Below are 27464 nucleotides of genomic sequence, written 5' to 3'. Positions count from 1 at the left end.
CAATCTGTTCTTGTAGCGCTGAGATTTTTTTTCTCTCTCCTTCAGTACCACTTGGTTCATTTTGTGTTAATTTATAGGCACTTTTCATCCCGTCAATGTTATGATATCTGTCATATCATATCACTTTTCATCCCGTCTATGTTATGATATCTGTCATATCACTTTTCATCCCGTCTATGTTATGATATCTGTCATATCATATCACTTTTCATCCCGTCTATGTTATGATATTTGTCATATCACTTTTCATCCCGTCTATGTTATGATATCTGTCATATCATATCACTTTTCATCCCGTCTATGTTATGATATCTGTCATATCACTTTTCATCCCGTCTATGTTATGATATCTGTCATATCATATCACTTTTCATCCTGTCTATATTATGATATCTGTCATATCATTATTCTCAAAAGTCTTACGTACCTGAGTTTCAGGACGTCTTTGCGGTAAACTGGCTGGTAATTGTACACATTATTTTAATTGGATTACATGCAATCATGATTCGATTTTTACTGAGAGTCCAGTAGCTGGTAATTACATAAATTACCGATGCAGTTTTGTCTCAGTTTTATTCCTTTTACGGGCGAATCTAAGTGTAATCTCCAAAGAAGAAGAAGTGCATAATAAGGATATGTCTTAGATTGATGTATACCATTTTCCCATACTCATGCTTTAGGTTGATATAGAATCTGTCAAATGTAACCCTTAGTTTGCTTGTACTAACCTTTAATACATTTTGAAATTTTTTTTAAGTGTATATACTCAAGCAAACACTAATGTTTACATTTCTAGGTTTTAACGAAGCACAAAGAATTGGTTATATGCACTGTCTAATCATTGAAAAGTTTGATTTTAATTTCGACATGTAACATTTTATTCTTTCTTATTTGTCACAGTTAGTTGTCATTGCCGCTTTGACATGTTTCGTTTACATATCAAGTTTGCACATCATATCAGGAATTAAAACAGTCCTTTCGTTATTCTTGTCGTTTATTGGATAGAAGATATTGCCCTTGCATTATTCTCATCGTTTACTGGGATAGAAGAAATTGCCCTTGCGTTATTCTTGTCGTTTATTTGGATAGAAGATATTGCCCTGGCGTTATTTTTATCCTTTATTGGATATAAGATATTGCCTTTGCATTATTTCTGTCGTTTATTGGATATAAGATTTTGCCCTTGCCTTATTCTTGTAGTTAAATGTATAGAAGATATTGCCCTTGCATTATTCTTGTCGTTAATTGTATAGAAGATATTGCCCTTGCATTATTTTTGTCGTTTATTTGATGTAAGATATTGTGCTTGCATTATTCTAGTCATTTATTGGGATAGAAGATATTGCCCTTGCGTTATTCTTGTCGTTTAATTGGATAGAAGATATTGCCCTTGCTTTATTTTTATCCTTTATTGGATATAAGATATTGCCCTTGCATTATTTTTGTCGTTTATTGGATATAAGATATTGCCCTTGCCTTATTATTGTAGTTGGTTGTATAGAAGATATTGCCCTTGCATTATTCTTGTCGTTTATTTGATATAAGATATTGTGCTGGCATTATTCTTGTCATTTATTGGATAGAAGATATTGCCCTTGCATTATCATTGTCGTTTATTGGACATAAGATATTGCCCTTGCTTTATTCTTGTCGTTTATTAGATAGAATATATTGCCCTTGCATTATTTTTCTACTTTATTTGATTGAAGAAATTGCCCATGCATTATTCTTGTCGTTAATTAGATAAAAGGTATTGCCTTTGCACTGTTCTTGTCGCTTATTGGATATAAGATATTGCCCTTGCCTTATTCTTGTCGTTAATTGTCTAGAAGATATTGCCCTTGCATTATTCTTGTCGCTTATTGGATATAAGATAATGTGCTTGCATTATTCTTGTCGTTTATTGGATAGACGATATTGCCGTTGCATTATTCTTATCGTTTATTGCATGGAAGATATTGCCTTGCATTATTCTCGTCGTTCATTTGGATATAAATATTGCCCTTGCGTTATTCTTGTCGTTTATTTGGAAAGAAGATGCCCTTGCATTATTTTTATCCTTTTTTAGATAGAAGATATTGCTCTTGCATTACTTTTGTCGTTTATTGGATATAAGATATTGCCCTTGCCTTATTCTTGTAGTTAATTGTATAGAAGATATTGCCCTTGCATTATTCTTGTCGTTTATTGGATAGAAGATATTACCCTTGCATTATTCTTGTCGTTAACTGTATAGAAGATGTTGCCCTTGCATTATTCTTGTCGTTTATTTAATATAAGCTATTGTGCTTGCATTATTCTTGTCATTTATTGGATATTAGATATTGCCCTTGCATTATTCTTGTCGTTTATTAGATATAAGATATTGCCCTTGCATTATTCTTGTCGTTTATTGGATATTAGATATTGCCTTTGCCTTATTATTGTCGTTCATTAGATACAAGATATTGCCCTTGCATTATTCTTGTCGTTCATTAGATACAAGATATTGCCCTTGCATTATTCTTGTCGTTTATTGGATATTAGATATTGCCCTTGCATTATTCTTGTCGTTTATTAGATAGAAGTTATTGCTCTTGCATTATTTTTATTTTTTATTGGATAGAAGATATTGCCCATGCATTATTCTTGTCGTTTATTTGATAAAATATATTGCACTTGCACTGTTCTTGTCGTTAATTGTATATAAGATATTGCTCTTGCATTATTCTTATCGTTTATTGAATAAAAGATATTGCCCTTGCATTGTTCTTGTCGTTTATTGGATACAATATATTGCACTTGCATTATTCTTGTCGTTGATTGGATATAAGATATTGTGCTTGCATTATTCTTGTCGTTTATTGGATAGACAATATTGCCCATGCATTATTCTTGTCGTTCATTGGAAATAAGATATTGCCCTTGCTTTATTCTTGTCGTCTATTGGATATGAGATATTGCCCTTGCATTATTCTTGTCGTTCATTGCATAGAAGTTATTGCCTTTGCATTATTCTTGTCGTTTATTGGATATAAGATATTGTGATTGCATTATTCTTGTCCTTTCTTGGATAAAAGATATTGCCCTTGCCTTATTCTTGTCGTTAATTGTATAGAAAATATAGCCCTTGCCTTATTCTTCTCTTTTATTGGATAGAAGATATTGCCCTTGCGTTATTCTTGTCCTTTGTTGGATAGAAGATGTTGCACTTGCAGTCTTGTCGTTTATTGGATAGAAGATATTGCCCTTGCATTATTCTTGTCGTTTATTGGATAGATGATATTGCCCTTGCGTTATTCCTGTCCTTTACTGGATAGAAGATGTTGCACTTACAGTCTTGTCGTTTATTGGATATAAGATATTGCCCTTGCATTATTCTTGTTGTTTATTGGATAGAAGATACTGCCCTTGCGTTATTCATGTTGTTTATTGATAGACGATATTGCACTTGCAGTCTTGTCGTTTATTGATAGAAGATATTGCCCTTGCATTATTCTTGTTGTTTATTGGATAGAAGATACTGTCCTTGCGTTATTCTTGTCGTTTATTGGATAGAAAAGATTGTGCTTGCATTATTCTTGTCTTTTATTGGATATAAGATATTGCCCTTGCATTATTCTTGTCGTTTATTGGATAGAAGATATAGCCTTTGTTTTATTCTTGTCGTTCATTAGATAGAAGATATTGCCCTATTATTCTTGTCGTTTATTGGATAAAAGATATTGCCATTGCATTATTCTTGTTTTTAATTGGATAAAAGAAATTGCCCTTACATTATTCTTGTCGTTTATTGGACACAAGATATTGCACTTGCAGTTTTGTCCTTTATTGGATAGAAGATATTGCCTTTGCATTATTCTTGTCGTTTATTGGATAGAAGATAATGCCTTTGTATTATTCTTGTTATTTATCGGATAGAAGATAGTGCACTTGTAGTCTTGTCGTTTATTGATAGAAGATATTGTCCTTGCATTATTCTTGTCGTTTATTGGATAGAAGAAACTGCCCTTGCGTTATTCTTGTCGTTTATTGGATAGACGAGATTGTCCTTGCATAATTCTTGCCTTTTATTGGATATAAGATATTGCCCTTGCATTATTCTGGTCGTTTATTGGATAGAAGATATAGCCTTTGTTTTATTCTTCTCGTTCATTAGATAGGAGATATTGCCCTATTATTATTTTCGTTTATTGAATAAAAGATATTGCCCTTGCATTATTCTTATCGTTTATTGGATAGAAGATATTGCCTTTGCAGTATTCGTGTCGTTTATTGGATATTAGATATTGCCCTTGTATTATTCTTGACATTTATCGGATAGAAGACATTGTACTTGCCTTATTCTTGTCATTAATTGGATAGAAGAAATTGTCGTTGCATTATTCTTGTCGGTAATTGGATAGAAGAGATTGTCCTTGCATTATTCTTGTCGTTTATTGGATAGAAGATATTGCACTTGCATTGTTCTTGTCGTTTATTGTATATAATATATTGCCCTTTCATTGTTCTTATCGTTTGTTGTATATGATATATTGTGCTTGCGTTATTCTTGTCGTTTATTGAATAGAAGATATTGCAATTGCAGTCTTGTTGTCTACTGGATAGAAGATATTGCCCTATTATTCTTGTCGTTTATTGGATAAAATTTAGTTTGGCCTTGCATTGTCTTTTTCGTTTATTGGAATAATATATGGCCTTTTAATTATTCTTGTAGTTTATTGGATAAAAGATATTGTTCTTGCATTATTCTTGTAGTTGATTCGATAAAAGATATTGCCATTGCATTAGTTTGGTTATTTTTTGGATAGAAGATATTGCCCTTGCACTATTATTGTCCTTCATTGGATAGAAGATACTGCCCTTGCGTTATTCTTGTCGTTTATTTTAATAGAATATATTGCATTTGCAGTCTTGTCGTTTATTGGATACAAGATATTGCCCTTGCATTATTCGTGTCATTTATTGGACAGAAGATATTGCACTTGCAGTCTTGTCGTTTATTGGATAGAAGAGATTGCCCTTGCATTATTCTTGTCGTTTATTGGATAGAAGATATTGCCCTATTATTCTTGTCGTTTATTGGATAAAAGATGTAGCCATTGCATTATTCTTGTCATTTATTGGATTGAAGATATTGCCCTTGTACTATTCTTGTCATTTATCGAATAGAAGATATTGCACTTGCCTTTTTCGTGTCGTTAATTGGGAAGAAGAGATTGCTCTTGCATTATTTTTGTCATTTATTGGATAGAAGATATTGCACTTGTAGTCTTGTCGTTTATTGGATAGAAGATATTGCCCAATTATTCTTGTCGTTTATTGGATAGACGAGATTGCCTTTGCATTATTCTTGTCGTTTTTTAGATATAGGATATTGCCCTTGCATTATTCTTGTCATTAATTGGATATAAGAGATTGCCCTTGCATTATTCTTGTCGTTTATTGGATAGATGATATTGCCCTTGCGTTATTCCTGTCCTTTACTGGATAGAAGATGTTGCACTTACAGTCTTGTCGTTTATTGGATATAAGATATTGCCCTTGCATTATTCTTGTTGTTTATTGGATAGAAGATACTGCCCTTGCGTTATTCATGTTGTTTATTGATAGACGATATTGCACTTGCAGTCTTGTCGTTTATTGATAGAAGATATTGCCCTTGCATTATTCTTGTTGTTTATTGGATAGAAGATACTGTCCTTGCGTTATTCTTGTCGTTTATTGGATAGAAAAGATTGTGCTTGCATTATTCTTGTCTTTTATTGGATATAAGATATTGCCCTTGCATTATTCTTGTCGTTTATTGGATAGAAGATATAGCCTTTGTTTTATTCTTGTCGTTCATTAGATAGAAGATATTGCCCTATTATTCTTGTCGTTTATTGGATAAAAGATATTGCCATTGCATTATTCTTGTTTTTAATTGGATAAAAGAAATTGCCCTTACATTATTCTTGTCGTTTATTGGACACAAGATATTGCACTTGCAGTTTTGTCCTTTATTGGATAGAAGATATTGCCTTTGCATTATTCTTGTCGTTTATTGGATAGAAGATAATGCCTTTGTATTATTCTTGTTATTTATCGGATAGAAGATAGTGCACTTGTAGTCTTGTCGTTTATTGATAGAAGATATTGTCCTTGCATTATTCTTGTCGTTTATTGGATAGAAGAAACTGCCCTTGCGTTATTCTTGTCGTTTATTGGATAGACGAGATTGTCCTTGCATAATTCTTGCCTTTTATTGGATATAAGATATTGCCCTTGCATTATTCTGGTCGTTTATTGGATAGAAGATATAGCCTTTGTTTTATTCTTCTCGTTCATTAGATAGGAGATATTGCCCTATTATTATTTTCGTTTATTGAATAAAAGATATTGCCCTTGCATTATTTTTGTCGTTTATTGGATAGAAGATATTGCCTTTGCAGTATTCGTGTCGTTTATTGGATATTAGATATTGCCCTTGTATTATTCTTGACATTTATCGGATAGAAGACATTGTACTTGCCTTATTCTTGTCATTAATTGGATAGAAGAAATTGTCGTTGCATTATTCTTGTCGGTAATTGGATAGAAGAGATTGTCCTTGCATTATTCTTGTCGTTTATTGGATAGAAGATATTGCACTTGCATTGTTCTTGTCGTTTATTGTATATAATATATTGCCCTTTCATTGTTCTTATCGTTTGTTGTATATGATATATTGTGCTTGCGTTATTCTTGTCGTTTATTGAATAGAAGATATTGCAATTGCAGTCTTGTTGTCTACTGGATAGAAGATATTGCCCTATTATTCTTGTCGTTTATTGGATAAAATTTAGTTTGGCCTTGCATTGTCTTTTTCGTTTATTGGAATAATATATGGCCTTTTAATTATTCTTGTAGTTTATTGGATAAAAGATATTGTTCTTGCATTATTCTTGCAGTTGATTCGATAAAAGATATTGCCATTGCATTAGTTTGGTTATTTTTTGGATAGAAGATATTGCCCTTGCACTATTATTGTCCTTCATTGGATAGAAGATACTGCCCTTGCGTTATTCTTGTCGTTTATTTTAATAGAATATATTGCATTTGCAGTCTTGTCGTTTATTGGATACAAGATATTGCCCTTGCATTATTCGTGTCATTTATTGGACAGAAGATATTGCACTTGCAGTCTTGTCGTTTATTGGATAGAAGAGATTGCCCTTGCATTATTCTTGTCGTTTATTGGATAGAAGATATTGCCCTATTATTCTTGTCGTTTATTGGATAAAAGATATAGCCATTGCATTATTCTTGTCATTTATTGGATTGAAGATATTGCCCTTGTATTATTCTTGTCATTTATCGAATAGAAGATATTGCACTTGCCTTTTTCGTGTCGTTAATTGGGAAGAAGAGATTGCTCTTGCATTATTTTTGTCATTTATTGGATAGAAGATATTGCACTTGTAGTCTTGTCGTTTATTGGATAGAAGATATTGCCCAATTATTCTTGTCGTTTATTGGATAGACGAGATTGCCTTTGCATTATTCTTGTCGTTTTTTGGATATAGGATATTGCCCTTGCATTATTCTTGTCATTAATTGGATATAAGAGATTGCCCTTGCATTATTCTTGTCATTTATCGGATAAAAGATATTGCACTTGCCTTATTTTTGTCGTTAAAGAGATAGAAGAGATTGCCCTTGCATTATTTTTGTCGTTTATTGGATAAAAGATATTGCACTTGTAGTCTTGTCGTTTATTGGATAGAAGATATTGCCCTATTATTCTTGTCGTTTATTGGATAGACGAGATTGCCTTTGTATTATTCTTGTCGTTTTTTAGATATAGGATATTGCCCTTGCCTTATTCTTGTCGTTTATTGGATAGAAGATATTGCACATGCAGTCTTGTCGTTTATTGGATAGAAGATATTACCCTTGCGTTATTCTTGTCGTTTATTGGATAGAAGATATTGCCAATGCGTTATTCTTGTCGTTTATTGGATAGAAGATGCTGCCAATGCGTTATTCTTGTCCTTTATTGGATATTAGATATTGCGCTTGTATTATTCTTGTCATTTATCTAATAGAAGATATTGCACTTGGAATCTTGTCGTTTATTGGATAGAAGGTATTGCCCTGGCATTATTCTTGTCGTTCATTGGATACAAGATTCTGCCCTTGCGTTATTCGTGTCGTTTATTGGATATTAGGTATTGCCTTTGTATTATTCTTGTCATTTATCGGATAGAAGATATTTCACTTGCCTTATTCTTGTTGTTTATTGGATAGAAGATATTGCACTTGCAGTCTTGTCGTTTATTGGATACAATATATTGCACTTGCATTATTCTTGTCGTTGATTGGGTATAAGATATTGTGCTTGCATTATTCTTGTCGTTTATTGGATAGACAATATTGCCCTTGCATTATTCTTGTCGTTCATTGGAAATAAGTTATTGCCCTTGCTTTATTCTTGTCGTTTATTGGATATAAGATATTGCCCTTGCATTATTCTTGTCGTTCATTGCATAGAAGTTATTGTCCTTGCATTATTCTTGTCGTTTATTGGATATAAGATATTGTGATTGCATTATTCTTGTCCTTTCTTGGATAAAAGATATTGCCCTTGCCTTATTCTTGTCGTTAATTGCATAGAAAATATAGCCCTTGCCTTATTCTTCTCTTTTATTGGATAGAAGATATTGCCCTTGCGTTATTCTTGTCCTTTGTTGGATAGAAGATGTTGCCCTTGCATTATTCTTGTCGTTTATTGGATATTGCCCTTGCATTATTCCTGTCCTTTACTGGATAGAAGATGTTGTACTTACAGTCTTGTCGTTTATTGGATATAAGATATTGCCCTTGCATTATTCTTGTCGTTTATTGGATAGAAGATACTGCCCTTGCGTTATTCTTGTTGTTTATTGATAGACGATATTGCACTTGCAGTCTTGTCGTTTATTGATAGAAGATATTGCCCTTGCATTATTCTTGTCGTTTATTGGATAGAAGATATTGTCCTATTATTCTTGTCGTTTATTGGATAAAAGATATTGCCATTGCATTATTCTTGTTATTTATTGGATTGAAGATATTGCCCTTGTATTATTCTTGTCATTTATCGAATAGAAGATATTGCACTTGCCTTTTTTCGTGTCGTTAATTGGGAAGAAGAGATTGCTCTTGCATTATTTTTGTCGTTTATTGGATAGAAGATATTGCACTTGTAGTCTTGTCGTTTATTGGATAGAAGATATTGCCCAATTATTCTTGTCGTTTATTGGATAGACGGGATTGCCTTTGCATTATTCTTGTCGTTTTTTAGATATAGGATATTGCCCTTGCATTATTCTTGTCATTAATTGGATATAAGAGATTGCCCTTGCATTATTCTTGTCATTTATTGGATAAAAGATATTGCACTTGCCTTATTTTTGTCGTTAAAGAGATAGAAGAGATTGCCCTTGCATTATTTTTGTCGTTTATTGGATAAAAGATATTGCACTTGTAGTCTTGTCGTTTATTGGATAGAAGATATTGCCCTATTATTCTTGTCGTTTATTGGATAGACGAGATTGCCTTTGCATTATTCTTGTTGTTTTTTAGATATAGGATATTGCCCTTGCATTATTCTTGTCATTAATTGGATATAAGAGATTGCCCTTGCATTATTCTTGTCATTTATCGGATAAAAGATATTGCACTTGCCTTATTTTTGTCCTTAATTGGATAGAAGAGATTGCCCTTGCATTATTCTTGTCGTTTATTGGATAGAAGATATTACCTGTGCGTTATTCTTGTCGTTCATTTGGATAGAAGAGATTGCCCTTGCATTATTCTTGTCGTTTTTTATATATAAGATATTGCCCTTTCATTATGTTTGTCGTTTAATGGATATAAGATATTGCCTTTGCTTTATTCTTGTCGTTCATTGGATAGAAGATATTGCCTTTGCTTTATTCTTGTCGTTCATTGGATAGAAGATATTGCCCTATTATTCTTGTCGTTTATTGGATGAAAGATATCGACATTGCATTATTCTTGTATTCTTTATTTGATAGAAGACATTACCCTTGCCTTATTCTTGTCGTTTATTGGATAGAAGATATTGCACATGCAGTCTTGTCGTTTATTGGTTAGAAGATATTACTCTTGCGTTATTCTTGTCGTTTATTGGATAGAAGATATTGCCAATGCGTTATTCTTGTCGTTTATTGGATAGAAGATGCTGCCAATGCGTTATTCTTGTCCTTTATTGGATATTAGATATTGCGCTTGTATTATTCTTGTCATTTATCTAATAGAAGATATTGCACTGGAATCTTGTCGTTTATTGGATAGAAGGTATTGCCCTGGCATTATTCTTGTCGTTCATTGGATACAAGATTCTGCCCTTGCGTTATTCGTGTCGTTTATTGGATATTAGGTATTGCCTTTGTATTATTCTTGTCATTTATCGGATAGAAGATATTTCACTTGCCTTATTCTTGTCGTTTATTGGATAGAAGATATTGCACTTGCAGTCTTGTCGTTTATTGGATAGAAGAGATTGCCCTTGCATTATTCTTGTCGTTTTTTAGATATAAGATATTGCCCTTGCATTATTCTTGTCGGTTATTGGATAGAAAATATTGCCTTTGCTTTATTCTTGTCGTTCATTGGATAGAAGATATTGCCCTATTATTCTTGTCGTTTATTGGATAAAAGATATTGACATTGCATTATTCTTGTCGTTTATTGGATAGAAGATATTGCCCTGTTATTATTGTCGTTTATTGGATAAAATGTATTGACATTGCCTTATTCTTGTCGTTTATTGGATTTGAGATATTGGACTTGCAGTCTTGTCGTTTATTGGATAGAAGGTATTGCCCATGCATTATTCTTGTCGTTTATTGGATAGAAGATACTGCCCATGCGCCATTCTTGTCCTTTATTTGATATTAGATATTGCCCTTGTATTATTCTTGTCATTTATCGGATAGAAGTTATTGCACTTGCCTTTTTCTTGTCATTATTTGGATATAAGAGATTGCCCTTGCATTATTCTTGTCGCTTATTGGATAAAAGATATTGCACTTGCAGTCTTGTCGTTTATTGGATAGAAGGTATTGCCCTGGCATTATTCTTGTTGTTTATTGGATAGAAGAGATTGCCTTTGCATTATTCTTGTCGTTTTTTAGATATAAGATATTGCCCTTGCATTATTCTTGTTATTAATTGGATATAAGAGATTGCCCTTGCGTTATTCTTGTCATTTATCGGATAGAAGATATTGCACTTGCCTTATTCTTGTCGTTAATTGGATAGAAGAGATTGCCCTTGCATTATTCTTGTCGTTTATTGGATAGAAGATATTACCCTTGCGTTATTCTTGTCGTTTATTTGGATAGAAGAGATTGCCCTTGCATTATTCTTGTCGTTTTTTTAGATATAAGATATTGCCCTTGCATTATGTTTGTCGTTTAATGGATATAAGATATTGCCTTTGCTTTATTCTTGTTGTTCATTCGATAGAAGGCATCGCCCTATTAGTCTTGTCGTTTATTGGATAAAAGATATCGACATTGCATTATTTATTTGATAGAAGATATTACCCTTGCCTTATTCTTGTCGTTTATTGGATAGAAGATATTGCACTTGCAGTCTTGTCGTTTATTGGATATAAGAGATTGCCCTTGCATTATTCTTGTCATTTATTTGATAGAAGATATTACCCTTGCCTTATTCTTGTCGATTATTGGATAGAAGATATTGCACATGCAGTCTTGTCGTTTATTGGATAGAAGATATTGCCAATGCGTTATTCGTGTTGTTTATTGGATATTAGATATAGCCCTTGTATTATTCTTGTCATTTATCGGATAGAAAATATTTCACTTGCCTTATTCTTGTCGTTTATTGGATAGAAGATATTGCACTTGCAGTCTTGTCGTTTATTGGATAGAAGATATTACCCTTGCGTTATTCTTGACGTTTATTGGATAGAAGAGATTGCCCTTGCATTATTCTTGTCGTTTTTTAGATATAAGATATTGACATTGCATTATTTTTGTCGTTTATTGGATAGAAGATATTGCCCTATTATACTTGTCGATTATTGGATAAAACATATTGACCTTGTATTATATTTGTCATTTATTGGATAAAATATATTGACATTGCATTATTCTTGTCATTTATTGGATAAAACATATTGACCTTGTATTATTCTTGTCATTTATTGGATAAAATATATTGACATTGCATTATTCTTGTCGTTTATTCATCATCATCATCAGTCTCTTGACCTAGTGTGGTCGTTGAGGCACTGTGCTGCTGAACATCTGACCAGTTCCCTCCACTTGTCTCGATCATGTGCCAATACCTGTGTCTCCGCAAAACTTTTCCTGGTCCATTCTGTGATGTTGTCAGTCCACTTTTTTCTCTGTCTACCTCTCCTTCTGCCACCCTGGACGCTGCCCTGCAGGACTGTTGTGGATAGACTGTTGGCTCTAGTGACATGGCCATACCATTTCAGTTTTCTCTTTTTGACGGTGGTGAGGAGGTTCTCATATTGGCCCACATCGTGCCTGATGATGTTACGCACTTCTTCATTTGTGATGTGGTCCATGTAAGAGATGCCAAGGATGGTTCTGTAGCATCTCATTTCAAGTGACTGGATTCTTCGTTGTAATTCTGCTGTCAGGGTCCATGCCTCACATGAGTACAAAAAGACTGAGATGACTAGAGCTCGCAATAGTCTGATTTTAGTTTTCAGACAGATATTCTTGTCTCTCCAGATGGGTCTTAGCTTTGACATAGCTGCCATTGTTTGTGCTGCTCTTGACAAAATTTCTGCTCTTGATCCCTCTTCAGTGATTATGGAACCAAGATATTTGAACTGGCTCACTGTTTCAAATTCATGTCCTCTGACTTCAATCTTGGCTGAGATTTGTTTGCCACTATTTGTCATCAGTTTTTTCTTCTCAGCGCTTATCTCCATGTCAAATCTGGAAGATGTTTCATCCAGGTTCCTCACTAAGGTGGCTAGCTCGTCTTCACTGCCTGCCAGTCCATCAATGTCGTCTGCAAAGCGGAGGTTGGTGATGTTACGCCCTCCAATGCTGACTGTCCCACAGTGGTTTTCCAGGGCTTCGCTCATGATGCGCTCTAAGTAGATGTTGAAAAGCGTGGGTGACAGGAGATAGCCTTGACGCACTCCCACTGTTGTCTGGAACCAGTCCCCCACAGCACCTTGGGCAATTACTGCACTTGGTGTACAGCTGCTTGATGGTATTGATTAACTTTTGACCCATGTTATACTTCTTCATTGTTGCCTACAATGCCTAATGCCACACTCTGTCAAAAGCCTTTTTGAAATCGACGAACACATGATAGATGTCTTGTTGGTGTTGCGAGTACTTTTCGCACAGAACCCTGAGATTGAATATTTGTTCTGTTGTGCTTCTTCCACTCCGGAACCCGGCCTGTTCTTCAGCGATTATTTCTTCTGCTTGTGGTTTCAGTCTGTTGAAGATGATCTTCAGCATTACCTTACTAGCATGGCTGATCAAACTGATAGTTTTGTAATTTTGGCATAGCTGGAGATTGCCTTTTTTGGGAAGTGTTATAATCAGTGACTGGGTCCATTGTGTTGGCCATTCACCTGTCTGCCAGATCTTGTTGCAGATTTTTGTTAGTAGCTCTTTCACTGATTCTCCCCCATTCTTGATAAGTTCAGCTGGGATGTTGTCTACTCCAGCTGCCTTCCCATTCTTCAGTGCTCTTATTGCTGACTCCACCTCTTCTTTGAGAATGGGGAAGTCATCATCATTTGTGGAATTTGGAACTTCAATCACCTCTGGGTCTCCTGTGGACTGATGTTTGTAGAGTTCTTTGCAATACTCAGTCCATCTTTCTGCAATGTCACTCGCTTCTGTGAGGCATTTTCCATTTTTGTCTTGAATGGTACTGACTCTTGGTTGTTTCTGTCTGGTGAGGTCTTTCACAATTTGGAATGCCTTTTTGCTGTTATTCTTTACCAGACTGTTCTCCATTTCTGTGCACTTTTGTCCAATCCAATTTTCTTTTCCTTTGCTCAAGTTTTTTCTGATATTCTTGTTTATTTCTCGGTACTTCAATGCCCCTGTTGTGTGTTTGGTGTTTTTTAGTACTCTTCGGGTATCACACAACTTCAGAATCTCTTCTGTAACCCAGGGTTTTTTCGTCGGTCGATGGAGGCCAATGATGTCCTTGGCAGTTGCTGTCATGACTGTGTTGAAGGTGTCTGTCATCTCATTGACATCACCATCCATCACAATGAGTGGAGCAAATTTTCCTCCAATTGTGGCTTGGAATGTCTTGTAGATGTTAGGGTTCTTCAGTTGTTCAAGGTTGAATTTGAGCCTGATGTTCTTTGGCTTGTTAATTTTCTTCAGCCTCACTCGGAAGTTCATAATCACGAGGTCGTGATCACTCCCAACATCAGCACCTGGGAATGTCCTTGTTTTTGCTTTATTGATGCCAGATCGGTAACGGTTTTGAACCAGTATGTAGTCGATCTGGTTGTGATGGGTTCCATTTGGTGAGTGCCATGTCCAGCATCGTGAAGCTTTATGTTGTCCCAGGGTGTTGGCTAGTACCAAGTTGTTGTAGCTTGCGAACTCGAGCAGCCGACTCCCTCTTTCATTGGTAAGCTCATTGCAAGAAGGTCCACAATGTACTCCCCAGTCTTTTAGAGCATCTTTGCCAACTTTGGCATTCCAGTCTCCTTGGACAATGAGGATATCTTTCTTACTGACCATGTTTAGAATACCCTGTAGTTTGTTGTAAAACTCCTCTATTTCTTCATCATCATGATCGGTAGTTGGAGCATAGACTTGGATAATTGTGATGTTAAAGGGAGATGCTTTCAATCGAATGGAAATGATTCTCCTAGATATGGGGCAGCATTCAAGCACAGATCCCTTGATGGCTTTGTTTACAAGGAAGCCTACTCCATTTATGGACTTGTCACACTCTCCACTATAGTATAATATATGCCCATCTTCGGTTTGGTGTTCTCCTAGGGATTTCCATCTAACTTCACAGAGTCCCAGAATGTGCCATGTGTAGTGTTCCAGCTCATGTGTCAACTCTTGGAGTCTTCCTATTTGCGCCAGAATTCTAATGTTCCAGGTGGCGATGGCAATGTTGTCTCTCGCTCTGATTGTATGTATAGTACCAGTAGCACACTTGTCACCTCCGTCCTGGTGGACAACGGCAGGTGCGGTCCTTGTTGACCCGGGCGACGACCGATCCGGTATTGTAAGCTCAGATTTGTCCAGCATTATCAGTGTGTCTTGGGTAAAAGTCGTCTGGCGGAGCCCATCCCTCTCCAGACCAAGGAGTTGCCAGAAGGGGATGTAGTACATCGTCCAGCTGCCTTAGGGTCTCCACCCCGGATTTTCTTTTAGGGTTTACTCCCTTAGCCTTTGGCTAACCAAAGCGACCTGCAAGGCAGCAGGAGACTCGTGGATGGGCGGGTGCGTCCATTTCCCGAGCAGATAAAGCATCTGCCACTGCCCATAGTACCAGTATAGTATAGTACCAGTAGCACACTTGTCACCTCCGTCCTGGTCCTTGTTGACCCGGATAAAAGATATTGACATTGCATTATTCTTGTCATTTATTGGATAGAAGATATTGCCCTATTATTCTTGTCGTTTACTGGATAAAATATATTGACACTGCATTATTCTTGTCGTTTATTGGATAAAAGATATTGACATTGCCTTATCCTTGTCGTTTATTTGATTTGAGATATTGGACTTGCATTATTCTTGTCGTTTATTGGATAGAAGATACTGCCCATGCGTTATTCTTTTCCTTTATTGGATATTGGATATTGCCGTTGTATTATTCTTGTCATTTGTCGGATAGAAAATATTGCACTTGCCTTATTCTTGTCGTTAATTGGATAGAAGAGATTGCCTTTTGCATTATTCTTGTCGTTTATTTGAAAGAAGATATTGCACTTGCAGTCTTGTCGTTTATTGGATAAAAGGTATTGCCCTGGCATTATTCTTGTCGTTTATTGGATAGAAGATAGTGCGTTTGCATTATTCTTTTCATTAATTGGATATTAGATATTGCCCTTGTATTATTCTTGTCATTTATCGGATAGAAGACATTGCACTTGCCTTATTCTTGTTGTTAATTGGATAGAGATTGCCCTTGCATTATTTTTGTCGTTTATTGGAAAGAAGATATTGAACTTGCAGTCTTGTCGTTTATTGGATAAAAATATTGCCCTTGCATTATTCTTGTCGTTTATTGGATAGAAGATACTGCCCTTGCCTTGTTTTTGTCGTTAATTGGATAGAAGAGATTGCCTTTGCATTATTCTTATCGTTTATTGGAAAGAAGATATTGCACTTGCATTATTCTTGTCGTTTATTGGATAGAAGATATTGCACTTGCATTATTCTTGTCGTTAATTGGACAGAAGTTATTGCTTTTGAGTTCATTCTGTACTTGTAATATCAAAGAGCAAATTATATTCTCTGTAATGAAATAGATAGTCTATCATTTATGTTTATCAAAGGACTGGTACAATATTTTCCTTGATCATGGGTACCATCGTCTATCAAATGGACTGGGTTTTCTTGTGTTTTTTTATAATGGAGACCGTCGTTTATCAAATGAACTGGTACAAAAAGTTTTCTGTAACATGGAGACAGTCGTCTACCAAATGGACTGGTAAAATATTATGTTTATCATGGAGACCATCGTTTATCAGATGTACAAGTAAAATAGTTGACTTGATCATGGACAATGTCTTTTATTAAATGGACAGGTAAGGTAGTTTACTTTATCATGGATACTGGCATTTATAAAAAGGACATGTGAAAAAGACTGCTTTATTATTGAGACGGTCGTTTATCAAATGGACAGGTACAATATTTGGCTTTATCATGGACATCTTCGTGTACGAAATGGAGTGGAAAAATGGTTTCCATTATCATGGAGATCGTCGTTTATCAAATGGATAGATACACTAGTTGATTTTAACATGGGGTCGTCGTATATGAAATGGAGCCGTACATGCACTAAAAAAATCAAAGAAACAAGAAAGCATTTACCATCGTACTCGCTTATAAATCCAGACAAACTGCCAAAACAAGACCCTAGTCTGCCTGATCAGGGTCTATGTTCTTGGTTCTACTGAATACCCTTAACAAACTGTACAGATCTAGATCTGCCGGTGTATTATGCGACGGCAGAGCTGAGTCTGTGCAATTTGCAGCTGGTCTCGACATATAAGCGAGAATAGACGGTAGCTAGTTCCACGAACTCGAACCCAGTTGTAAAAAACCTTTAGGCCTACCTACTAGGTTCGAATCTAGGTAGGTATTTCGTTTTTTTGTGAAGTAACATTTTCAGGTTCTTTTCTAACTATGGTTCCTTCCTCCCTTTGAGTTCACTATTTTCAAGGATGTTTGTACATTTCAACAAGCCTGTATGTGAGCTGACTTCCAAGCTTGAAAAGCTATAATGTAATTTCAAATGTAACTAGTTAGATCTCTTGTAGGCCAGGTATCGCGTGTGTAATACTGAAATATCGATATTTATGGATTTGTCGTCTTTCTTTAATTCGTATTCGTGCATCATATAATTGACTTCCACCACTCCATATTTTATAAACTTGTTTTGGTCTGTGTTTATATGTACCGAAAGGCAGAAGTTTAGATTGCGTATGTTACGTTTATAAACATATATTTTGACTGTCTTTCTTGGGAAGACATTATCCTGATTTAAATAGCATCTAAATCCGATTCATTATTTTGAGTACGAGCTTCCTCGTTTTTGGTGAATATTCAGCTGTACGTTAGATGTGTGTTTCATAGCAACATTTTGTTATCTAATTCAGTGAACGAGCTACCACCGGCAAATGTCACCTTATTATCTTACATACTAAAACTTAAATATACATGTAGTCCCCTCAAATCCAATCTTTGTTGAGTGAATTTTGTTAACTCTCTGATGTTTACTGGTGGATATGATAACGAAAACTGTAAGGACTATATTTATTTTGCCCTATTTAATACACACAAATTACTGCTGTTTCGCTCTATCTTTCCTTGTGTAGCCCTTGATTTATTGCTGGGCGGTGAAATCAACTAAGTAAAAAATAAACGAGTCTTCATACTCGTTAATGTTTAGAAATCACCATAGCCGCTAAGTAAGCACATCTGCTATCAGGCGATTTACCATCCCATTTTTGGGGCCATATCCAGACGCAGGCCATAGTTCTAAATACGTGTCCACTTTATTTTCTTTTAATCTAATAACTTGCTTTAGGTTAATCTATCCTAAATGAGTGTTAACGTGTGCTTTTGGCAAACGTAATTTTGCATATTCTCATTGTAGCTCTGTTGTTGTCAAATCTTCATAGGTGGGTAGTTTTTGGACGTTGTCAAGCTCATCGATTTCTTTGATAAACATGCTCTGATTAAAATTAGATCTCCACTGTCCTACGTGAAGATCTGACAGCAACCGCTTATGGGTCATGTTCTGGTGTTGTTTGAAATAGCGAAGTGAAATGCAGCTTTCAGAATTTAGAAAGTGAATCACATCGTTCGGCACACACTGATGCTTTTCAGCTACGCTGTTCAGTCTCACAAAGGCGAAGATACAAGACTTCGTCTGAGTAGCGGACACAATTACCGATTATGGTAATAAAATAAGCGATCCCTGTCAGATCTTCACGTTGGATACTGGAGATCTGATTTGAATCAGATTGAGGTAAACAAAACCTTGCACGTAGTCCGCGATCCCATGCACTAAATTGAAGTGAACGGTTCTGGAAAACACCGGAACTTTGGTTCAGAAATATATCTCACGAAACTGGACATTTTTAATGCTTGCAGTTAGATTCTAAACAAATTTATAAAGTAAACGTAGTGGACAAAAGTAACTGTAACTATTGTAATCTCTCTCTCTCTCTCTCTCTCATTATTTGCTTATTTAATTAACTACATACCTCTATGTTTATTCTCTTTTCGTTTAAAATGTTTAATTTTTTTTAAATGTGATATTTTTGACCTTGTTTATCAGACAATATTTAAAACAATAAACGTTTCCGAGAAGACAAAAACTACTCCCCAAACTTGAGGTGTAGTCATTCGTTAAGAAAATGATTCTCCAGACGTGAAATTGAAACTTGCAATCAGTCAAGAATTTGGGACTAATGAGATCATAACGCTGCCATTTATCACGAAAAAAAAAAACAAAACGTTTAAAGTAAATTCTCTTGAAATGTTGTAGGACACTAGAACTTCATTTATGTAACCATGGTAACATCGCTATCTTGTTTTCAAAAAGATATAATCATTCCTACTGAGAAATCGATTTCCGTTCTTGAACGAATAGGTAGGGGAAAATGTTTAAGATCTGGGAAATATTTTATGCTTGAAAAAGAGTTTATAAAAGAGATGAGCATTTAAATAGTAAAGAGGAACCATATCACACCAGTAATGATCTATGTCAGTCCAACTCAAACACTTATTTATGCCTGCGAACTGCTGGCCAATACTAACACTGTGATAATTATGAATCATTACGTAAATGCAACAATACTGAAAGCGTGTAAAACAAATTCTTAGTATCACATACAAATTTCAGTGGCCATACCTTATACATCTTTGTACTTGCTACCTACATTTTAGTAGAGAGTTTATCTACCTAACTTGGTAAGAATTATAATTTGTATTGAAGGAGACTTGGATAGCTGGACAGTCCATCATGTTATATTGGAAACAGTGATACAAAGATCGTGTTCAGCTTTCGTAAGAAATTTCTGTCACACGTGATGATTATAGACTGGGTTTATGCAAAGTAAAATAATAAAAAAAATTAAGACAAATACCGATTTGTCAGCACAGAAGAAAATGATTAAATTTTGAATTTTGAATTTTGACAAACTCTAATATTAGAATAATTACCAAATTGTATTTCTTAACTTCATCTTTAGTCTATCGATCGTAACCACCCCGAGGACTAGTCCCCACCCGTACAGCGCTAAGGATTGCGAATTAAATCCCAAAATAATCCAAGAATTAAAGACACAAGTCCTAGTAATTTAAAGTCCTGAATAAAACTCAGTCCCGAAGAGATCCCAAATTGAAGGCAATGACGTGTCTGTTATGGTCTACGAAGTGCTGATGTTTCAACAGTCTCACAGAAATATTATTTCAGGTTTGAATTCAGTATAAATTCCAATGAATGTCTTTATCCAAGAATTTTGTCAGAGCACTTTTATATTTCCAGAGAAAATAATCACTTGAATTAAATAATTTGAAGAAAATAATATTCAGTCCAAACTGGTCGCAACATAATACAACTTAAAGTGCTGGATGTTAAAGCACGACTGGTAAAATCCTCACAGTCACAAAATAATATAAATCTCTGCATGACCTCATGTCACATTAATATTTTTTAAAAGGAACATTACCTACTAGAAAATAACCTTTTAGAATGATCCAATGAGCCTTGTTTATTTACAATACAAAAGCCTATAAAATTTACTTGGAAATCTCCAAAAATGCTGACCCTATTCAACATGTTTACTACTTCTTGTTTACTTGAATAATAATTAGGTTAATAAGCTCATACACATAGAGAATTGTGACGGTTGCACGCATTGGGGTGGGGTTCTTCCCAGATTAATTAATTAAATTATGATGAAAGTTCCACCCGGGCTCGTGGGGTTAGAAAGTTAAATTAGTGACGAGGTAGATTTACAGCTCTGAGCCCCCAGTCAGCAATGCCGACGGCTAAATTATAGAGAACACGAAGATGAAATTCAATTAATAACAATTTAATAAATTCGATAATTTAAAACGATAAACTCTCAAGCACCCGTCTTTCCCTCGACCAAGTGACATCCCGTGATTTACAGTGTGAGTTCGATTTTCCCCTGTCCTTGCGTCTACTCATCTCTTTCTTTCCCGCTAATTCCTTCCTTCCTTCCGTTCCTCCAACACCTCCTTCGACTCCGTTTCCTTCTCGACTATCTCCTCCTCCAATTTCGCTCCCAATTTCCTCTTCCTCCCTTCTCTCCCCTTTTCCTCCTAGACTTCAACTTCTCCTGACTTCTCTCCTTTCTTCTCCTTTCCTCCGTCTCTCTATCTGAGACTACGGGACCAAACTGTAACTGGTCTGTCCCTCAAAGCTTCTTTATTTGAAGCTGTCTGTACTTAGAATTTCCTGTTCTAAGATATTCCCGCCAATAACGAATGGCTGTTCGGAGTTAATCTATCCTCCTCTGGGCAATCTCTCTAGCGAACTAATTCTTGCCGGAAGATGCGGAAATATCATTCTAGCCAAATCAGGGTCTCTCCCCTATCTCGATTCTGATTGGGTGGCGCTGTGACCCTATCCAATCGTCTTAGCGGCCAGTTCAACCTGGCTGTCTGTCTGCAGGGAAAAGAAGTTAAGACAGTCCCACTTCTTCGGGCAACTTTTTTTGATCTGGACAAACGTTTCCACATCTAGGTGATATCTGACTATCTGGCGGCATCGCAGCTCCTAGGTCTGGCTCTCCACTTCTAGCCACTGCAATCTTACGTAAGAGATTAGTGCTAGCCTGCGGCAATGTTTAACATCAACCAATGGCTTGTCAGAATTACCTTGATTATACATGTTTCAAACTGGGGCTACTCTGGGTCAGGGTAAACGTGACAAGAATAATGAAGCTATTATTAGTTGTTACATCAATAAACTAACAAAATAATTTTAACAAATCAATCAGGTCAAGCAGAATTGAATTAAATTATGGACCATGTCAAGTCCAATAAACAATGTAACATTATAATAACATATAATGAAATAACAAAAATTAAAACTAACAGACAAACAATTGAATTGAATATACATAACACATGGATTTAACTAAAGTCATTCTAATTAAAATCTATATCAATTTATAATAAGTAATCCGCGTTATGATGGAGGTGTCAGTTTTAATCATCGTACTTAACTATCTGAGAGATGTCATTAATGACAGCCATTTCACGGTAGAAGGAGAGTGACCGTATTACTGACCTTTCCAGACCGAATAATTCACACCCTGCATACCGATTCGCTTATGTGTGTGTGTGTGCGCGCGCGCGCGCGCGTGTGTATGTGTCTGTGTCTGTGTGTGTGTGTATATACGTCAGAAGGATAATTAAAAGGGATGTGCTTGAAAATTCATTGACCAGTTTTGGGTCAGTGGTCACAAAGAGATTCTATCATTGATATTTTTTTTAAATTTCTTTTCCAGTTTTACAGGCTGGGTTTGCGCTCCTGGAGGCCGGTGCCGTGCGCAGTAAAAACACTACCAACATCCTTATCAAAAACTTAATGGACTCGTGTAAGACTCTCCACTGCATTGATTCTTTCTTCTCTGGCTGCATAAACAATTCTAGTTAGTGAGGGAAACGTTTTGATTTAAATCGAGAATTTAGTATCAGTAGTGTACGTGTTCTCCATTTCACCGTAATAAATGTCATTTAATGACTCACGTCAGAACCTGACAAACAGGAATAGTGATGTGTACATAGTACGATATTTCCAAACCCGTTAGGTCTCATTGGACATTTTATTTGGGTGAATTTTTCATCCGATAATGACCTGTTGCAGAACAAGGAGACTAATTTGACATTACCGATACAAATAAAGCTAGCTAATAATTTTTTTTAAAGCAAGCTTGAAAGATTTTGATTTAGGTAATCAGGTTAATTCCTTATACAATTGGTGGCTTTTATACTGAACCGACGACACCACTAACGCCTCTTGTTTACATTTATTTTTGACAGCAAAGAGCTATTTTGAATATTTCCCTGTGACAAGTCGGCTAAAAGAATCAGCATGCGTCTTATGCATGATTAAAGTTCACAATTACTATAACAAAGTAGCATAGTTTTCATCATCCCTCAACGATCTCGATTTATATATTAACCTCTGTAGCAGACGCACGTAAATACGTAGGCAGATTCGGCTGTTCATTTGCAGCTCAAGTTACGCATTTGATCTCTAGTGCTAGTCTGTGACAGGCAGTCACCAAACAAGCCAACCCATTTTCAAACCTGACTCAAAGTAAATCTAAACCACATTGCAGATTGAACTTATATATGTGAATTATAAACGCTATGCTTATGATAATTAGGCTCATGTCTTCTACCTTAAAAGTTGTAAAAATACGAAACTATCCAGTGAGACCTAAGAGTTGAGTATTTAACTCTAATAACATATACTAAACACGTCTGTTTGAAGAGGGACAAATCTATTGGGCCCTCATAACGCTAATACGAGTTAAAATATTTCTAGTTAAATAACTTAAGGACTCAGGGTACTAATTCAGTTCCCCACTGTAAATTTATGCAAACACCATGATATTCAAAATTCAATAACTTAAAATTTTGGAGTGCTCATGATCAAACGTATATTTATCAGTATTGATGAAACCTGGATATCAGCTTCTGTGTAGAGAAAAGGATATGAGCCGTAGCATTTTCTCGACCTGCGTGTATTTGAAACGCGTGTCAATTCCGTACCAAAGAGGTAGGTGCTAATTTAAGCAACGAGTGTTCCAAATTCAAGACTCTTAAAGGACTGAAATTCCAGCCATAAAACAATGTCTCTATGTTTTCACTTACAACTAGGATAAGCTGTCAAAAGATTCTTGTTCCTGAAACTGTCTTACATTATTAACCAATCCTGGTCAGCCAAACCCTTATATGCTCTATTTTATGCTCACCCGTTTTCAGGCTGGTTCCCATTTATCCATACAGTTAGTACCGTGTGTCCTTAAATGAACACTTCAATCCCTGATACACTAATATCAAAACAGGTAAAATAAAAGCAGGTCCACTTTGAATGACCAGTACAACTGGACACTATTTTAGGGAGAATGAAGATATAGGATTCAGACATAATTAAAGCGAAACGAGATTTATATTTGTTAAGAGAAACATAAATGAGATCAGATTCTGGGGCGGCAACATGCAGGTGTTTTATAGAACATTTTCAAAGATGCTGAACAACATTTAACGAGGATCATTAGTAGAGAAAATCGACAGCTTGGTTCAGTGAAAGATAGCTTAGACTGAAAGATCAGGCATATAATTAAACGACCTAGGCAAGAAGAAGAAAACGTTGTGAACAGAAAGTTTCACCATGGAACCAGACTTTATAACATACTGATCAAAAGGCGAATGGATAATGTCATTAAACGTTTATTCCAAATATTATGTGCCAAACTGGGAGAATAAATAAGAGAAAGTACAACGTGGACGCTTAGCAGGATTGAATAATTAACACTGCACAGATTTAGACCGACTGTGTTAACAACAACAGCAACAAAAACAACAACATGTATTAATAATGAACAATTACGATGGTACGTGCTTATTTAATGCTGTAGAATCTGTTTTAAACGGATCAACTGATGTTGTAGATGATTCGTCAGTATATAATTGAGATATAAGCAGTAATTGGTTTGACAGGTGCCCGATAAAATTATTTGAATTTGAAAATGAGTTAGATATATCCGTAAATATGTAAGAGTTAACGGATTGAGGAGACAAAAAAAGCTGCATGCGTCAGATGTGCATTGGATAGAAAATACGGTAAAACTGTTATAATAACTGAAATACAGAGAAAGACATATTGGCATGTTAATAACATTTTAATATGGTGGATTTAATTACTACAAAGATTGAAGGTACTATACCGTTGAAATACAATATATTTAGATTGATGTAATTACAGGTAAAGAGACATACAAGGAAAAAATACATATGTAAAAATGCTTGATTTCGTTTCAATACAGCAGAAAACAATTATAAGAAAACAAAAGACTACGTTACAATGCAGAAAACGTGATAATAAAGCCTGAAGACGATTCGGTTGTAAAGTCGAGCAGACTAATAACACCATTTAAAAGTTCCCTATGGTATTTATTGTGATTTTGAAAGTATCATGGTAACTGTGAAAACTAAAATTGGCTGACAGCTTCTGAGCTATTCTGAAGACACGGCCTCTTAGAGGCAGACTTGTAGTGAGCAATAAAAACAGACAAATATACTTCGTCAGGTTTGTATTTTTTCATTTTATCTTTACTTAAAAATAACTCACAAAAAAGTTTACAGAGGTACATACTGAAACACTTTACTAATGCGTTCAAATACTCACACAAATAATGTGGACTGAATCAAGACCGAAGTCGCTAATCCTACAGTATTTATAGTAGATGAAAACAATATTTTAATTAAAGAAACTTATGTTACATCTATGAGATGGAACGTTTACAAACAAAACTGAAGACAATGTAACAGTTAAGTATGCAGGTTTAGCTCACAATGAATGCAATCTGAATTAGACATCTAAAATACATACCTGTGTTCATTCATAACTGATCCAGTTATGAAAGTTGTATGTAAAAAAATGATTATATATATATGCTGTTGTTCTTGAGTTTAACTTCATTTTGCAGCACAATATATGCTATACATGGCGGCCAGTATAACTGGTGGAGGAAGAACCCTGAAAAAGCCAGGGAAGAACCAGTGACCCACGAGAAGCTACTGGCAGGCTTTCCCACGTACCCACGCTAGCCGAGCCTTGGACTCGAACCCACATTATATATATATATATATATATATATATATATATATATATATATATATATATATATATATATATATATATATATATATATATATATATATATATATATATATATATATCGTCAGTCTTAACATGACTACAAATCTGATTGTCTTTTTTTCTCTTGCTTCTTTTCCTTTTTTAATGAAATATGAAAGTCTTATTGATTTAGTCTTATTATATAATAAGACTAAATCAATAAGACTTTCATATTTCATTAAAAAAGGAAAAGAAGCAAGAGAAAAAAAGACAATCATATTTGTAGTCATGTTAAGACTGACGACAGTATAAAACATTTGTCTAAAATTTTCTAAAGAAAAGCTCATAAAAACACGGAAACAGTTTACAAATATGCAACCAAAATATATGAGAACAGATTTTAGCCGATATGAGTGCATGGTCAGTTAAAAACAATTTAACGAAACAGCTGTACCACCAACAGAAACATTAAATGATTCAAATATATCAGCTGATGACTGTCAGTTTGTACATCACGATGACTATCAGTTTGTACATCATGATGACTATCAGTTTGTACATCATGATGACTATCAGTCTGTACATCATGACGACTATCAGTTTGTACATCATGATGACTATCAGTTTGTACATCATGATGACTATCAGTTTGTACATCATGACGACTATCAGTTTGTACATCATGATGACTATCAGTTTGTACAAGATGATGACTGTCAGTTTGTACAAGATGATGACTATCAGTTTGTACATCATGATGACTATCAGTTTGTACATCATGATGACTATCAGTTTGTACATGATGACGACTATCAGTTTGTACATCATGATGACTATCAGTTTGTACATGATGACGACTATCAGTTTGTACATCATGATGACTATCAGTTTGTACATGATGACGACTATCAGTTTGTACATGATGATGACTATCAGTTTGTACATCATGATGACTATCAGTTTGTACATCATGATGACTATCAGTTTGTACATCATGATGACTATCAGTTTGTACAAGATGATGACTGTCAGTTTGTACATGATGAAATGGAAGATTTTAGCCAAAACAAATTATGCTTCCTTCATAATTACCATGTCAAAATGTTACACTGAAGGTATGTGTCACGTCGAAGGACGTTAGGAATGTCTATGGGAAATGGTACAAGCTGCATATTATTACGGAGCTCCTGAATTAGCACAGGAATCAAGTTTCATGATATCAGGTGTAGAATTTATAACTTCTGACGGATAATGACATGTTTCTAATGATTGAGAGTGGGATACAAGGTGGAATTACCATCATGTCATACAGATACGCCAAAAGCAGATAATGAATACTGTTTGGACAGCGATGGTAAGATAAGAAACGATGGTATGACTGATAAAGTTCAAGTTAATTTATTAAGGACCTAGAAGCCACTCAAGTTCAGGGATGTGGTATGTCTCAATATATGCCTTGAATTAGCTTTAGACAGACATCTACTTAACACAATAAATGGTTGTTAAAAAGACTTTTTTAAATATCAGAAAATAATGAGAAATCAAAATACATGTTGATACAAATAAGCAGTGGTTTAATATTGATAGAAATACAATCATTATTTTAATCAAAAGCAATAGAATGTCAAAACAGTGAAAATTTCTCTTTGTATATTGTATTCAGCAAAACGTGACGTAGAATCATCAGATAGTTCACTTCTGGGGTGTGGTTTCAGATTTTAAAAAAATGTCTACCAACCCTTTTACCTTATTCGAGCTGCTTCTATATTTTTGAAAAATTGAAATTTCACCGTTTAAATTTACGGTTTAAACATTGCTATATGGACAATTCTGATTTGGTACTATGCTAA

General features: G+C 35.1%; 1 protein-coding gene across 4 annotated transcripts in view; it reads left to right on the top strand.

Moving 5' to 3' along the window:
- LOC149785793 (putative ammonium transporter 1) overlaps nucleotides 1-27464 on the top strand; it is a 94017-nt gene that overhangs the window by 5789 nt on the left and 60764 nt on the right. For 3 of the 4 annotated variants that reach the window (XM_089979726.1, XM_089979723.1, XM_089979725.1), the window contains exon 2: nucleotides 22250-22339. The exons of the other annotated variant lie outside the window; for it this stretch is intronic. In XM_089979726.1, the coding sequence (XP_089835852.1) occupies nucleotides 22250-22339 (90 nt within the window). The remainder of the gene's footprint in view (nucleotides 1-22249; nucleotides 22340-27464) is intronic. 4 annotated transcript variants of the gene reach the window in all.

Source organism: Sinohyriopsis cumingii, chromosome 13 (assembly GCF_028554795.1).
Source record: "Sinohyriopsis cumingii isolate HCF-2022 chromosome 13, ASM2855479v2, whole genome shotgun sequence".
Classification (NCBI taxonomy): domain Eukaryota; kingdom Metazoa; phylum Mollusca; class Bivalvia; order Unionida; family Unionidae; genus Sinohyriopsis; species Sinohyriopsis cumingii.
The sequence above is the reverse complement of the archived record's forward strand: the minus strand, read 5'-3'. Positions and strand labels throughout refer to the sequence as shown.